This window comes from Amblyomma mixtum, chromosome 7 (genome assembly GCF_055824585.1).
Source record: "Amblyomma mixtum isolate Tamu chromosome 7, ASM5582458v1, whole genome shotgun sequence".
Taxonomy (NCBI): Eukaryota; Metazoa; Arthropoda; class Arachnida; order Ixodida; family Ixodidae; genus Amblyomma; species Amblyomma mixtum.
Genome location: NC_143018.1, coordinates 21,029,130 through 21,045,932, shown reverse-complemented (window position 1 = coordinate 21,045,932; position 16,803 = coordinate 21,029,130). Strand labels below are relative to the sequence as shown.

General features: G+C 47.1%; 2 protein-coding genes across 2 annotated transcripts in view; both read left to right on the top strand.

The window, feature by feature from the left end:
* The window catches only part of DCP1 (decapping mRNA 1), a 174,514-nt gene that overhangs the window by 95,439 nt on the left and 62,272 nt on the right, over nucleotides 1-16,803 (top strand). The gene's annotated exons all lie outside the window — the stretch shown is intronic.
* On the top strand, nucleotides 11-5,984 carry LOC149335191 (protein FAM135A-like). The gene is made up of 6 exons (XM_089553595.1): nucleotides 11-93; nucleotides 158-293; nucleotides 1,959-2,029; nucleotides 2,804-2,995; nucleotides 5,398-5,458; nucleotides 5,793-5,984. The coding sequence occupies exons 1-6, from the start codon at nucleotides 11-13 to the stop codon at nucleotides 5,982-5,984; spliced, it is 735 nt and encodes a 244-aa protein (XP_089409721.1).

Here is a 16,803-nt window from a genome sequence, read left to right as displayed (position 1 = left end):
GTGCCACGGAATGACTGTGATCGCTCAGCATAACATGTTGTCTGACAGGGGCTACGTTCTGGCGCACACACGGTACAAGCACGTCACCAAACCGTATAGAAGATAATGAAAGGAACCTATTTCGTTTAAACAGATCTTCGCGTAAGCCCCACTGCAGCCATCACTTATTCGCAGAGCGGCTGAACGGCACATACGTGACAAAGACGTTCCCCATCACCCGGACCTGCGACTCCATCCAGACCGACCTGAACGAAGCGGTGCGCTTTGAGGTGCACCTTTTCCTAAGGAACGACGTAAGGACATACGTTTGGTGCTCCTATCTGATACCACATACAGGCAGAGGTGCTGACTGGCCCACAGTTTGAACGTTACGAAATTGTTTCCCCTACTGTTGACAGACTGATAAGCTTACTGTCCGCTGCTTAAAAGGTGTTTACTAAGGTAGTCGCCAATAGAGTCAGGACAACCTCAGACTTCAATCAACCAAATGATCAGGCAGGCTTTCGTAAAGGATACTCGACAATATACCATATTCACGATATCAATCAGATGACAGAGAAATGCACAGAATATAACCAACCCCTATATATAGCCTTCATTGATTACGAGAAAGCATTTGACTCAGTGGAAACACCAGCTGTCATGCAGGCATTGCGGAATCAGGGTGTAGAAGAGTGTTATGTTAAAATATTGGAATATATCTATAACTATTGCACAGCTACCATAGTCCTATATAAGTTCAGCAATAAAATTCCAATAAGGAAAGGTGTCAGGCAGGGAGGCATCCTAGTCGAAACCAAGAGGAAGAAATTGGCTTGGGCAGGGCATGTAATGCGAAGGCAAGGTAACCGCTGGTCATTAAGGGTAATGGAGTGGATTCCAAGAGAAGGCAAGCGTGGCAGTGGGCGGCAGGTTAGGATTAGGTGGGCGGGTGAGATTAGGAAGTTTGCGGGGATAGGGTGGCCGCAGCTGGCAAAGGACAGGGTTGGCTGGAGAGACATGGGAGAGGCCTTTGCCCTGCAGTGGGCGTAGTCAGGTTGATGATGACTGTTGGCGGGCATGCGTGAATGTGTGGAGTGTTGGCTGCACAGCACAGTCCGAAATAAGTGTGTGTGTGTGTGTGTGTGTGTGTGTGTGTGTGTGTGTGTGTGTGTGTGTGTGTGTGTGCGTGTGCGTGCGTGTGTGTGTGTGTCCGTGTGCGTGAGTGTTTGTGTGTGTGTCTGTGTGTGTGTTTGTGCGTGTGCGTGTGTGTCCGTGTGCGCGAGTGTTTGTGTTTGTGTTTGTGCGTATGCGCGCGCGTGTGTGCGTGCATGTGCGTGTGTGTGTGCGTGCGTGTTGATATGTGCGTGTGTGTTTGTGCGTGTGCGCCCGCGTGTGTCTGTGCGTGTGTGTGTGTGCGCGTTTGTGTGTGTGTGCGTGCGTGCGTGTGCGTGTGTGTATGCGTGTGTGTGTGTGTTCGTGGTGCGTGCGCGCAAACAAATGTTAAAATGACCGCACACACACAATCTTAAGGTAACATAAGGATAACTCCTATTACTATTGTTTTATGGTAAAATTGTTTATCGTGCTTTTTCTGGCTATGGTGACGTTTGCACGGCAGTAAAAGGAGCATTTATTCCTTTGTAATTGGACTTTAAAAAATCTTTCGTCAAGGCCTTTCAAACTCGTGACAACCTTAACGAAAAGAACGGTTTGCCATAGTTTTCAAGTGAATGGCAGTAGAGGTAAGCCTCTGGAACCCGCGCCCAAGAATCTGCGTCAACGCAAGCGTTTCATTCGCGAAATCGTCCTGCAGTGACGACACCTGTATTTCTTCTCTCTTTTTTTCTAGCTTATGAAAGCTCCGTTTCCAGTTATAGTGGCTTCTTTCTGGTTAGAACACGGTACCCTGTCGATATAAGAGAGCATCAATTTCTCCTCTGTGTCCCTTGAACGATCATCATCAAACCCTTGCCCAGGTTCGGGTGCGGCTCATGGACGCCACCTACGAACTGCACCTGGAAATCTGGTGCTCCAAGACGGAAGACGAGCAAGTGTCCTTTCAGTTCTTTTTCTTTTCATCGGAACTTGTGCGGCAGTGACGCTGAGCCAAAGCGGAAGATCTGCCAATGCAAACGTGAAGAGCAAAGATGGCCGCCAGCTGAACCCGCGTTCAGGGAAGTGCGAAACTGAGCGGGGAGATGCACAGAATCCAATTATCTTACTGTTGTCAGAAACAAATTATAAGGGTTGTTTGTGGCTGACAGGCGCCTTACTTTCTAGTTGCTTGCACTAACTGTCGTGTCGCTTAGTTAGCCCTCACGAATGGTGATGATCCTTGCAGTTTCGTCGCGCGAAATGTACAGTCTTTGTCAAAAGTAACCAGGCTGCATGGTTTGCTTCTAGCTTGTATAGTGGAGCCCTTGTGGCTTTCCTAAACGTCTAAAGGCGTTGGAAGGTAAGAAGACCCCCAGTCCTTACCTTTAACGACCATTTCAGCTTCAGGGAAGCTGTAAGGGCTCTACTGCAAGAGCTAGAAGCAAACCACGCAGCCTGGTTACTTTTGACAAAGACTGTACACTCTTTGTCAAAAGTAGACAGCTCAAGGGTCCTGCTTCTGTGCCCTGCAGCGTGGCTCCTAGCTCTTGCGTACTCAGGGACCCTAATCTCACGAAGGCTGGAGGAACTTAAGTCATCAGCCCTCCCAAGCTTAGGATTGTGAAATGGGCTTAAGAGCTCCGGTACATGGTTTGGAAACAAACCCCTTGGGCTGTATATTTTTGACAAAGACTGTACATACCAACGTGGCCGTCTTCTGGCGCAGGGACGGCCGTTCGAAGGGAGCCAAGCGGCCTTCGCCCTTCACTGCCGTGACGGCGCGCGTGATGACGCTGACCTTTGACCCCGTCCGCGGCCTGCACCACTACTACCCTCTGGTGTTCGAAGCGAGCAACTTGAGCGTGCTCACCATGACAGTGCACGCGTCCCTCACCACCATCTGCATCCCCAGCGACAGGTGAGGGGGGGGGGGCGCCTTCCATCGCACCTCTTTGCCTGATATAAGATACCCCAGAACACATTTCCATCACTTATTTGCCCGATCCGCTCTATACGTCGAGGTTTAGGATGAGAAATCAGACGAGCAAAAATGAACGCCATGTCACGCTACCCATGGGAATTGTGTTGATGTTGGTTTGAAGACGTGGAATGAACTGTATTGATCAGGAGAAGAAATAGGGTAATCTGTACGTCATGAAATGGGAGTAAGAACATTTCGTACCAGCCATTGTTTTAATGCGTGGCGTTGTATCAGTGCACTGGCATTTTCGCATTTCACAGTGATCAGAATAAGGCCACCGTGACTAAGGAAATAATCCGCAAGTTCGAGAGCAACGTTTAAGTGACCCTAAAGGCCATGATTCTTTAAAACAGCGCAAAAGACAGGGACACAGACAGAAAAGACACACATAGCGCTGACCAAAATTTGTTGCCACAGAAATTCAGTTTTACGATCCGCGGTGAGCAAGAGCTCTCGAAGCTCTCGAAGAGCTCTCGGCAAACAGCGACAGCAATACGCGCGACGATGAAATGAGGATCAGAGGACACATACAGAAATCCCTATCCGTACAGCTGCACAAAAACCTGGAACCCATGACGGCCAAGCGTCAGCTTCGAGAGCCCTTGCTCACCGCGGATCGTACAGCTGAATTCCTGTGGCAACAAATTTTGGTCAGCGCTGTGTGTGTCTTTTCTGTCTGTGTCCCTGTCTTTTGCGCTGTTTTAAATATACATGGTTCACCAACTAGCCTGCACGTCTACCCTAAAGACCATCCCGTACAATTTTCGCACTTAGTAAGAGCAGATCGTTTGGGTCTTTGTGGTTGTTCTGATGTTTATTCGGCAGTAAAAGACGCATAAATTGATTTGAAATGGATTTTTTTTTCCGCTGCTTGATTCACTCGTGACGCCAAGACTGGAAATGACTGCGTGATGACTAATATGCGGCAACTACTCTAATCTACTACACACAATACCATGCCACTCCGAAGAGAATACTCCCAAAAAAGTTCGGCAGCGGTTCAACTCTGCCGAGCCGGGTTTCACGTAGCGAAAGCTACATAAGCATGATTAAACATGGTTGAGCTTTGGCACATCTTTCATTGTTTCTTAATTCCGCCCCCCCCCCCCACCACCACTTCACAACCGCTTATTCGTATTCATTGATTGGATTGATGGAGACAAAGACTGATCGACGGTCAGTAGAGCACAGCTCTGGTTATATATACCCCATACCTGACGTCACAGCTGTGAACTGAATCACATGACACAACGTGATTACCACGTGGCTTTCTTACTGCCTCTGCTGACAACTTGCAAAGTCAAAATTCAATGGCTAAGTTCAAGATCAAATTTCAAGGTCAAGTGTCAAAGTTACATCAAAGTTCAAAGGCCAAGGTCAAGATCAAAGTTAGTGGTTGTAGGTCAAGGCCGAAGTTGAAGGTCAAAGTTCAAGGTCAAAGGATGTCCACGAAGTGTGTCAAACATGATTAGGTATATGTGCATAGCAACACTAGCCATGATTATCTCAAGGTCGTTTCAAGGTCATTCGGAGGCTCACGGCGAAATGCGTCCCAGATCTAGTAGTGTAGCTTTCGCTACAAAACGAACAGGCCTTGATGCTCAGCTCGGACCCGGCTGTACAGAAGTAGATAATCAGTTGGGCCCGGGCTGCCGCTAAGGCCGAGGAACTACTGTAATCCTAACCCACCGTAATTATCAATAGAAGTTTTCACCACCATCTATGGGAAGTTTTGTCGCTGATAAGATCAAATATCTGTGGTCTGCAATTCGGCAGGTAACCCCATACCACCAGTTAACGTGAACGCAGGTGCGTAGGTGCGTTAATATAGGTGCTCGAAGAAAAGCGGATTTTAGCTTACATAGCTGATTCTAACTTCCTTCTCACCAGACAGTACCTACACATTACTTGTAATAAGGGAGTAGTTACTCTTTGACGTCCACCGAAGCGCAGCCATATGGCTACAAAGGAAAGCCATACAGCTTTCTCAGAAATAGCTCAATTGGTTAGCTCAATTGGTAGAGCGACTGCTCCGGTGAAGCGGTGGTCCCGGGTTCGAACCTCGGACCAGGACGAATTTTTCTTTAACTGCAAAATTTCTGAGAAAGCTGTATAGCTTTCCTTTGTAGCCGTATAGCTGCGCTTGGGTGGACGTCAATGAGTAACTTTTCCCTTAATACAATTCTACTCCACCTTGGGGGTTTCCCCTAAACATTTGATCTACACAGTACGACGCGTTTGGGGTTCCACGCCTCCTGCTGTGCCCACTTGTGGCATGTAACCGCTATCGCGAACTATTTCTCCTGGGTTACGTAATTTCGCTGGCGTTTTATTTGCAGAAGCATGAGGAACGCCTCAGTGAGCCACCTGGTGGGCCAACTGTGTACATGCGATGGTCAGGTAAGGCTCGACTGTGGACTTTTGACCACTTAATTTTTGTTTAAGCTCTTGAACGCTTCTGGCTTTACCTGCACGTCATTTTGCCACAGACTGTGACGCAATGCACGCACATTTATTTAAACGTGTTTGCAAAGCAAAACGGATACAAGGAAGTGTGACAAGAAAACAAGAAAATATGGCAAGAAGGTGCAGTTAACTTGATAGATAAGTGCTTGCTGCAAGGAAGCGCAAACGATCCAGCACATGGATCTGAGCCGTGGAACCATCTTGAGTAGTTGGTACTACAAAATGCAGATTGTAAATATGGCTGCTCATATTCGCTCACGCGACGCAGAGTTCGTGCTGTTACTCGGCGCCCATCGACAAGACAGTGCAGCAGGAGCTCAATTCACTCCTGACGCAGACCGCCAGCCACTTGCGCAAGATACTCGAGGAGCACCAGCGCCAGTCCTCGGTCGACCGCAGTGAGCACGCCACAAACTTTCAGGTCGCGTCGGGCGAACACGTAGGAGTCCAACCGACTTGAAATAACGCAAAACACAAAGCGTTTCGACAAGAACATATCTAGGGTCTGTGATCTAAACGTAGATGAAATTGGCGAAGCATTTCAAGGCGAAAGCCTTTAATGCCTCATCGTTGTCGACAGAAGGTTGTCAGAAGAAGGTTGTCAGCAGAGGTGTCACGCTTTTTGTAGTCAGACCAGGAAAAAAAAATCGCTGTGGCTTAGCTTGGTTAACCCGGTAATTGCGAAAGCAATATCCGTACCTACGCCATGGTTCAGCTGGTAGTGTAGCTGGTGGTGGTGCTTGTGGTTAGACTTGTGGCGATGCATCTGTTATACAATCCAATCCAGTCCAATGCAATCCAATCCAATCCAATGTAATCTAATGTAATCTAATCTAATATAATCTATTCTAATCCAATCCATTCCAGTCCAGTACAATCCAGTCCAGTCAGGCCGCCGTTCATGTGCACCGCCGCCGCACAAGGACGGCGCGAGATCGCGAAGCAATGTTAAGCCGCTGGTGGTTGGCACAGCTACTGCTTTCTAGCGACGTGAGTCGAGCCTAATCTCTTCAGCGTAACGCCACAATCGCGCTCCTAGCGGAGAGCGCAGGAGTTAGGCGCCGGTGGTGGCACCGCCGCGGCTTGTGACGGCACGAGTCGGTCGCCCTTCTCTTCGGCGTGATGTCACACATGACGTCACACAGAGGTCAACTAAAGGTCAATGGTGGCACCGCCGCGCCACGGCAAAGGCTGAAAGTGCAAGCAGTAAAGCTTTCGCTTTAAAAAATCCTTGTGCACGGTGGGATTCGAGCCACCATCCTTCCGTTCCGCAGCCGAGCGTGCTAATGGCTACGCTACTTCCTGCCAGCGCATATGCAGTTCTCCTTGTCTAGGACGCTGGAAAGTGTTTGTAGAAAGGCGTCGAATCTGACGGATGCCTCCCAAACGCCCTCCAGTAGCATTTAATATTCACAAACAATTGTGTACTTAATTAACATCTTAACCACACATCAGTGACACAAGCAGCAACATCGCGCGAAAGGCTTTCGGCTTGCCGCACTTTAGGTCAACAGTGCCCCCCTGAATTTTTGGCAAGTGGTGACTGCTCACAAGGACAGTCCGTATATGGCTCATGCATGCTCGCCGGCCGAATACCTTATCCAATGAGACGATTTGCAAGGAGTAAGCTTAGCAAGTGTGTTATACGTGCGAACATATAGACAACAACCAATATCGCTGTGAACAGGACTGCATGTCTAGTATCCTTAACACCTATCGTTCAGAGCAGGGCAAAATCTATGGGGGCCATTTGTTGCAGCAGCAACCGATAAACATGTGTTTTTCTTATTTGACTTCTCTGCCACTGAAGGGATGAATGAGGGTGTGAAAAGGGGGAGTTTCAAGGGGGTGCTACGGGTTAAGTGCGTTTTCGAGCTGCTCTAGTTATCTAGGTGCAGAGGACTCACTTTTGGAAACTTTTATGAGCGTTGGCTCTTACTACTTAAGTTTGTCAAGGACGCGTCTGTCTGTAATATTGGTCAAATTGGCCAAAACAGCAACCATGTGACCACACTATATGACATAGCGACAGTGGGCGCGTAGCGCTTCATTTCATGCCGATATTTTCGATCTTTATATATGGGCCACTATAGTGGCCATCGAAGTGGGACCCTCCCGGAACCACCATTTGCATAAAATTTGATGACCACCCGGTTGACGCAGAATGTTCCAAGGGGTGTCAAATTACTTGGAATGTTTCTGAGAATAAAATTATTAGTTTAGATGAAGCCCAAAGTATGTGTGGGATTCGCAACGACGACCTTTCCGGCCCCGAACCGTGCATTCCGAGGACCTTCATATGGCCATTACGGCCGAATCGCTTGTAGCGGGGGGTTCTGGATGATGTCAAACGATTTGTCGTGTTGTGATACACACGTTTATTAAATGTACTAACTGATGTAGCTTGGAAATATATCGGGTATAGCGAAGGTGGCTGTAAATCGCAATAGTAGTGCAAAATTCATGAGGTAGATGGCGCTGCTTATGTCTCAGAAGTAGGAATGTTTCCGAAAAGGAAACATCTCTATGAAAAGGAAACATCCGGGGATGTTTGGTTTATGTATTCTCTGTTTGCTGAGCACACCGATGTAAATACTTGAAGCTCCCGTAGCCAACGCTCTTAAGTCGAACACTAAAGCAGTGTGTGTTGGCGGGCAATTTTTTGGCTAAACACCGCAATGCGGCTCATTTGAAAAGCACCGACGAAGAGGGAGAACAATGGCATGGGGTCGAACTTCTACATTGAACTTCTAGGTTGAACTTCGCGTCGGCACTTCTGTAGGTAGTTTACAAGTGCCTTAAAAGCACGCTTAAGACGCTGAATTTAAAAACTGGCTTGCATGCCCACAACGCAAAATGCGTAATCAGAGAAAAACATAACATGTTATTGTCATGCTCTCTGTTCTCTGAGCAGTACACGTTATCGAGTTTGAACTGTACACTTTTTCAGAGAGCCGAGAAGCGTACATCGGAAATGACGCCGGCTCAGAAAGGGTGAGGGTTGATTCCTCCGTATATGTGTGCGTATCAGCGAGAATCAGTCGGCAGGCTTCTTAATATTTAAGTCGGTTGTAGGGCTTACGGTAATCCGAGGCACATAGGCAGGTACTACATAGCCAGGAACACAATATTTTGTAACTTGGAGGAGTCTAAGAAGCGAAGTGTTCCTGTTCTCTAACATTTGGAGCCAGCTTTTGGCAAAATTTTGAGGAAGCTTCGTTTACAAGATATGGCTTCTAAAATGAGTTTAAAATGACCCTGAAGCTCTTCTATTTATGGGGGCCGTCTTTTTTTTTTTCACTAGGTACTTCCTCTATAAACGCCACGTTTATCCAGCTGAAAGAGGCAACAAACCAGCCCGCGAACATGCGCGACTGACCATGTGCAAAGCTCCCAACGGTGTTCTGCCATTTATACGCAATGCGTTTAAAGCCGCCGCGGTGGCTTAGAAGCTATGGCGCTCGGCTACTGATCCGAAAGATGGGGTTTCGATCCGGCCACGGCGATCGAATTTCGGTGGAGGCGAAATTCTAGAAGCCCATGTATACAATGCGATGTCAGTGCACGTTAAAAAACCCCAGGTGGTCGAAATATCCGGAGCCCTTCACTACGGCGTCCCTCATAGCCTGAGTCGCTTTGGGACGCTAAAACCACCATAAAACCTTAAAAGAAATCAATGTGTTTTTATTCTTACTTTCCTGCCCTTTTCACCAAACTCTTATCAAACAACTTTCTTCGGGCAGCTAAAGACCGACATTTTCCAGATGCCGCTATTTGACTGCATACAGTAATTCCTGTCGTCAGCCCTCTCTGTTCCTATTGTGGAGATCGTCTTTCCATACTAGTGAAAACAAAGGAGATGTTCGCGCATCTTTAGACAATCCCTTTTGTCCCTACAATCCTTCAATCTGAGCTTCTTGGAAGGAGGGGCTGACCAGCTCTGTCAACGAGGACTCGCTATGGCTGGGCGATAAGCGGAACCGGAACTCCTTGATCATGCCAGCTGGCAAACACTGCTTCGCGGAATTAAGCAGATACGGAGGCGTTATCGGAAGTATTCAAACAAAATATATTCCCAATCATCCTCGTTAACTTCAGGAAGAGTGTAATCTAAGGATGGTTTTATTGTTTTAATTTATGTATCAGAATAATATATCATGCATTTTAATTACAGCATGCCTCTCATACAACAGCGGTGTTATCGATCACCTCGGAGTTTTGTAAATTGTAAACAGCTTATTTTATCACCTACAGGCGTCGCTACCCTCAGCAAGCTTCCGAGTATTGGTCCAGCTGGACCACCGGATTTTCAACACATTGGGTCTTTGAGAGTTTCTCAAGTAGTATGATAAAAGAACGTAGGAACCGACATGATGACTGAGACTATAACTCGGTGCAACTATTTTCTTTTTTTTGGCAATCCTGCGAAGGCTAGGCAGGAAACTAAAGGGGAGGGGCTTTTGTTCCAGTGCCGTAGGAGGGGGGGGGGGGGATAGGTTGGTTGTTCACTGTTCTGGCTGGAGCTGCGGAGGGGTGAAAAAGGGGAAGCTCTAGAACCAAACAAGGAACAGTACGGCACAGGGATAAAGCCCGTCTCCGTCCCTTTCCTGTATAGCCTCTACCGCACTTCCAAAAAACGTTCTGCCTTAGTATAGCGGCTTCATCGAGGAACTTCCACATTACTTTGTTTTACTAACCATTTGTTCACAAGACTACGTGGAGAGACATAGCTATATAAATGCGAACTGGCCCGATAAAACGAGGACAACCCACACAAGACAAGACTCGCGCCAGTTCGCCTTTGGGCAGATATGTCTCGATACAACCAGCTTCCTTAAACGACAGCCTTTCTGTGGAGGGTAGCTTTAAGTCACCCTGAAAGCCCCATGGGCGTCGTCGCGTGCGCAGGCCCGCACCCGGGTCAGCCGCTACAGCACTCTGGACAGGCCGGAGGCGGTGTGCTTCCGGGACGAGGAGTCCAAGAAGCTGAGCATCATCCTGGTCGTGCTGTGGGAGCAATACCTGGAAGCCGTTGTGGGACACCAGGAGCTGCGCTTTGTCCTCTACGAGCCACTGCAGCGGGCGCGCACCGCCAGGCTCTGCGAAGGCTACCTCATTCTCGACAAGGGCGCCGGCGCGGTCTACTACGACGGCGTGGTGGGGTGAGTGTCGGCGCATATATATTATTTGTATATATATATATCAGATAAAGTCGTCATCAAACATTTAAAAACATAACAATTTAATTCACGACGTTCCGGCTGGAGGGCCACTCGAAAAAGACTAGCCCTCCAGCCGAAACGTCGTGAATTAAATCCTCTTATTTTTTCAATTTCTGGTGACTTTGCCTTATATATATATATATATATATATATATATATATATATATATATATATATATATATATAAGCAAATAAGGGAAGGGGAATGAGGGGCTCGTTATAAATATGACAGAAGCCAACAGCCACAGAAACCAAGGGGCACAGGGGATTTTTTGTTAATTATTTATTTTATTTGTGGCCTTGATAAATTTAGAATATTACTGAATATGTTATCGCTTAATGCTAACCGGCGGCATGTGGTTGTTTCTTCTTCTGCTTTTCTAATCAATTAGCATTAAGCGATAACATATTCAGTAATATTCTAAATTTATCAAGGCCACAAATAAAATAAATAATTAACAAAAAATCCCCTGTGCCCCTTGGTTTCTGTGGCTGTTGGCTTCTGTTATATATATATATATATATATATATATATATATATATATATATATATATATATATATATATATATATATATATATATAGGTTGCGGAAGCAGGGAGTACTTGACTGCTTACAAGAGTATATAGCGAAGTATACGCTTCGTTAAAGGAAACATGTATTCTACTCGACGTTTCGATCGGAAGACCGATCTTCTTCCGATCGGTCTTCCGATCGAAACGTCGAGTAGAATAAATGTTTCCTTTAACGAAGCGTATACTTCGCTTTATATATATATATATATATATATATATATATATATATATATATATATATTGAACGGGGAGTTTTTATTGCGTGTTATCACTGGAAAGCGTACGCAGGTTCAAGTTCGCCGTAATTACTCACAACATCGTTAAAGCGAAAAAATAATTTCGGATAACTACATTTGCAACGCAGAGAGATGACAGGTAGATGGATTTAACGCAAATTGATCAAGATAGGGGGGAATCGCGCTAAAATACATGCACTTTCGAGAAGCTTGCAGGCAAAGCAACCTCTTCAGTAAAACTCTAGTTTGGGCGAGTTGGTTCATGATGAAATAAAAACTGGTATGGCGCAAGAAACGGGGACACAGAAGGCACACAAAACACAGGACTGACTGACACAGGACTGCTGGTCTTTGGCGTCAGTCCTGTGTTTTGTGTGCCTTCTGTGTCCCCGTTTCTTGCGCCATACCAGTTTTTATTTCAACCTCTTCAGTAGACGTAACTCGTCGAAATAGCCAACGTTTGTTGGGCCACAGCGCCGAGTGTAGCCACATTTTCGAAATTATAAAAAACTGGTATGGATACTACTTGCGGTCGGCTACGCCCCTCTCAATAATTAAGAAGCGAAAAAGTAATAGTTAAAGAGTTAACTATTCAATATTAGTAAACCAGTCCGCTAGGTAGCACGTCTGAGCTGTGTTCGTATGTACTACACCGCTGAAAATGTTATGCCATAAAAAGCGCTCTTCGAACTCAAAAAGCCTATTTTTAAAAATTGTGTAATGCCTTAGGTGAAACACCCTGTATAATTACAGGGGTCTAACAAGGTACATCAGATGAAACTGTCATGAAACTAAAAAAAAAATCTGAGCAATAATGTAAGTTTCACCGTCCACTAGTGATCATAAGGCAGTTTATCTTAAACATCGTCTGCACTCTAATTCTCCCCCACGGTCTCCCGCAGCGAAGACATGTACCGGCAGCTGGCACGCAAGATCCGCGGCTCGAACTACTTCAAGAGCCTTCCCCTGCTTGAGATCGAGTGCTGGCCGCTGGACGGAAACAACAAGAACACGCCCATAATCTTCGAGGAGCGCTACCGCCCGCTCACCTCTCCTGCGACAGCGGACGAAGGCAAGCTGCTGACGGCGCTGGGGCTAATCGCAGAGCGACGTGCTTCTAAGCATGGCAAAGTTGTGGTGATACGCCGCAAAAGTGAGACGCATTGAAAGGCGCAAGGAAAGTGTTGAGCTAAAATTAATGCAGTGTTAATCAATCTGGATATAAAAAAATCTATAAAAAATTTCTCACATTTCTTTCGCTCACCATAAGAACAAAAAAAACGCATCTCCCCATTGAGCCTCATCCCAGTGACGTCATCGTATGATAACAAAAATAAAAAGTCACATGTTGTCTTTCGGCCGTTACCTGGAACCAGTGAGACCACACGCCGAACATTGTTTGACATTCCAAGAAAAAGAGCCATCTGCATTCGTATCACCTGTAAAGCTTGCTTTGCTGCAAGAAATATCACTGTGCGAGAAAGCAACCGCACACTTCTTCTATACCGCCGTCATATCTTCTACAAAGCGTCCTTTGTTGGGCGTATACTCATTCCGCGATAGAATCAATCTCTGCAGTCTGATCTTCCAATGCAGTTTCGCCTCCTTTGGTCCTCAACGTTTGTCTGGTTGCCGTCCGTCCGTACATCTAGCCCTATACTATAGAACCTGCATAAGTGCTCAAGGGGCTGCTTGAACGACGCTCAATTTTTGTTTGCTCTCTTTGTAAGTGTTAAAAATAGCGTCGATATCTGCTCTACCAAGTACGCGGATGTTTTAAATTATTACCTATGATAACAACGTTGTGGTAATAAATATGCACGGCATCACTAAGAAAATTGTTGCACTGAAATACCTAGGCATTGACAGCGGTTAAAGTCCTCCATGAGGGCCCCAGATGGCACCACGTGCCGGCGAGCTGGGTGCAGCACGCCTGACGCATCAGCGTGTAAGCACAGGAGGCGCGTGGTTCGGCAGCGGTACTCGCAATGCTAAAAGTCTTTATTATGCTTGTGCCAAAGCTAGCGTCCGCGTTTCTTTCGCTGTCTGCCTCATCCCTCCCCTCGGAACCGTTCTATGGTCAGCAACCCCCCTCCCTACTGGTGCAAATTTCGGAGCAGTCTCGCGGCTTGTGCAACAGGTTTTCCGCATGGGACACGTCCTTTGCAAGCATGCGCTCGTTGCCTACACTCCTGCTGGTCGCAACTATCCCAGAGTTCACCCTGCGCTTGACATGGAAGAACCTATTTTAAATCGAATCTGAAAATTTCATGCGCATATCATGTTTCTATCACCTAAGAACACGGGTCAGCACGCTTGTATTCCTACAGTGTAGTCGTCCATCCGTAGCACGGATTACACCGCTAATTTTTGTCAGAGTCTTTACGTAGTAGCGTTCTATTCACCATCGAGCAACTTGCTAGTTTTTTAGTGTTGCTGCCCGCCCGCAGATGGCACCAGCGGCCTCCAGGACGACGTGGCTGAGCTGGCGTCGGTGCACACGCTGACGGCGGGCAGCATGGAGCTGCTGGCGCTCAGCACACATCCGGAGAGCGAGGTGTGCAACTGCAACCGTCAGCTGCGGGCCACCTACTTCCGCTTCCGGCGACCGTCGGCCGCCTCCCTGTCTCCGGCGCTGTCCGAACTCTATCAAAACGCCAACTCGGGCTGCTATAGAATCTACGACACCCAGAGGTAATGTGCCACCCCCATATCCACATTTGTTGTGGCCTAGGCTTTGCCCCATTCATATTCGCGCAAGTCTGAAGTCTCCGTACCAAATTTCGGCTTTTTCGAGTGGATTAAAAAGTAGAAAATGCTGAAACGTGAAAGTGAGGCGTCAGGCATTTGTAACATTTCTTCTTTTTTGCCTTTGTAAGGGTTCGGGCGTTCGACCATGGTTGAACCTAGTGACGCTGCGCACTGTCACTTCATAAGGAACCGGCTGCGGCGGCTGAATTTCGATGAAGGCGAAATTCTAGAGGCCCGTGTACTGTGCGATGTCAGTGCACGTTAAAGAACCCCAGGTGGTCGAAATTTCCGGAGCCCTTCACTACGGCATCCCTCATAGCCTGAGCCGCTTCGGGACGTTAAACCCCAATAAATCAAACCAAAACCAAAATTTCATAAGGAACCTGCGCTGCCCAGGGGGGTGACTAAAAACTGCTGCGTCAGCCGCTTGGGCCGCTTCAAAAGTGATAGCACATTATGAGCGATTAGAAGCCCGCGTTTGGCTGATAGCACTCGTTACCTAGCCTCTCATGACGTAGTCCAGATAGCTGACGCACGCCACGAGTGGCTTCGACAGACCGCGGAAGCTCATGCCAATAAGCTCAAGAGGGTGGCGTAGAAAAACACGACGAGTGCACCAAAAACTGCAACTTGCTTCTCTCGCTAGGCTGTGTGTTGCGGCGCTGCAATCGACATGGCAAACTTCAGCGCTGGTTTACTATTAGCTGCTGCATGCCTGAACTGTTTATTTTAAGGTGTCTAGCTGTCGTAATGTAGTGCAGCAAAACCGATGCCTATTACTCCAGCATGGCAACGTAACACTCTGAGGTGGGAAACTGCTAGAGACAAAGTATTGTTCTTGCCGAATGCCTTATTAATCGGCCGCCGTGGCGTAATGGCTATGGAGTTCGGAGGCCGGGCCCAAGGTGGCGAGATTCAATCCTGACTGAGGCGGGCACATTTCAACGGGGGCGAAATGGGAAAACACCCATGGACTGTGCGATATTAGTGTATACGTCAAGAAATTTCTGATGGTCGGAATTTATCTGGTTCCCTGCACTCAGGGGTTCCTGAAAGCCATGTGAGACTCTTTGGGACTTCCCGCGCCTTCCCTGTGCTAATTATCGCCTTAGTGCTGCGGCAAGTCTCGAAATCATTTTTGTTTCGTCGCTATAAGGGTTACGAGAGAAAAAAAACTACAGTGAGGCATGTTGTCCTGATCAATCATGACGTAACTTGTGTTGTAGGTTCAGCCAACTGAGGCGAGGGCTGTGGGAGTCCCTCAAGATACCCGTTCCATGGCGAACGTGAGTGAAATTTTATTCGGAGATAACGGAAGAAAACCGCCGTTGCCTGCATAGCAGTCGAAACACGGGAAAACGATTCCTTTTCTGCTGAGAATTTGCTTTTTTTCTTTTAGAGTGACATAATACGCTTATTTAAAATAACGGGCTCTATTCAACTTAAGGACAACGCAGCGAGCTATGGAAAGAAAAATGATAGGTGTAACGTTAAGAGACCGGAAGCGGGCACAGTGGGTGAGGGAACAAATGCGGGTTAATGACATCCTAGTTGAAATCAAAAGGAAGAAATGGGCTTGGCCAGGGCATGTAATGCGAAGGCAGCATAAAAGCTGGTCCTTAACGGTAACGGAGTGGATTCCAAAAGAAGGCAAGCGTAGCAGGGGGCGGCAGAAAGTTAGCTGGGCGGCTAAGAATGAGAAGTTTGTGGGGATACGGTGGCCGCAGCTGGCAAAGGACAGGGTCAGTTGGAGAGACATGGGAGAGGTCTTTGCCTTGCAGGGGGCGTAATCAAGCTGATGATGATGATGCTCAGTTCTCTAATCAGGTGCAATAACTTGATTACGCTTGGTTTCATTTATTTGACGGCATGAGCGACATCGCTGGATGCCGCGCTGAGAAAAAAAAATGTAATTTTTTTTCATTGTTAGATATTTATATAAATTTCAGGAAACCTTGACCGGGGTTTGTTGGTAATAACTTATCTAAAAGAATCAGAACACATGCGTTCCACTACTGCTCTATTCAATATCCCCATGGCGTCTAAGCTATTTATGGCTGTATACTGTTAAACATCCTCATACGGAAGACTCCCATTCCTCGCAGTTACCAGCCGATGAACGAAAACAAATGCTAATGAATATTTTTCGAGCCTAGCAGCTACTGGTAGGCGTCATTTACGAACTATACAGGACGCCACATTTGCTCTAGGCCATTGCAGAAATGTCTATTCATGTGGAATATTCCTGCTCGAACTCACCTGTAAGTGCCAATGTCCTTAAAGTTCAGCAATTGGTCATAGCGTGATGTGTCCCTCTAATGTCTTGTCTTCCGCTCCCCCCCCCCCCCCCTCCCCGCAACGCTTTTTTCATGTGCCGAAGTACACCACCCAGACCCACAGGTGATCACCACTTTGGCCCAACTTTACTCGTCCACTAACGTACAGTCGGGGACAAGTCTCCGGACCACGTGTTCGTTTAACGTAGCAGGTAGTAC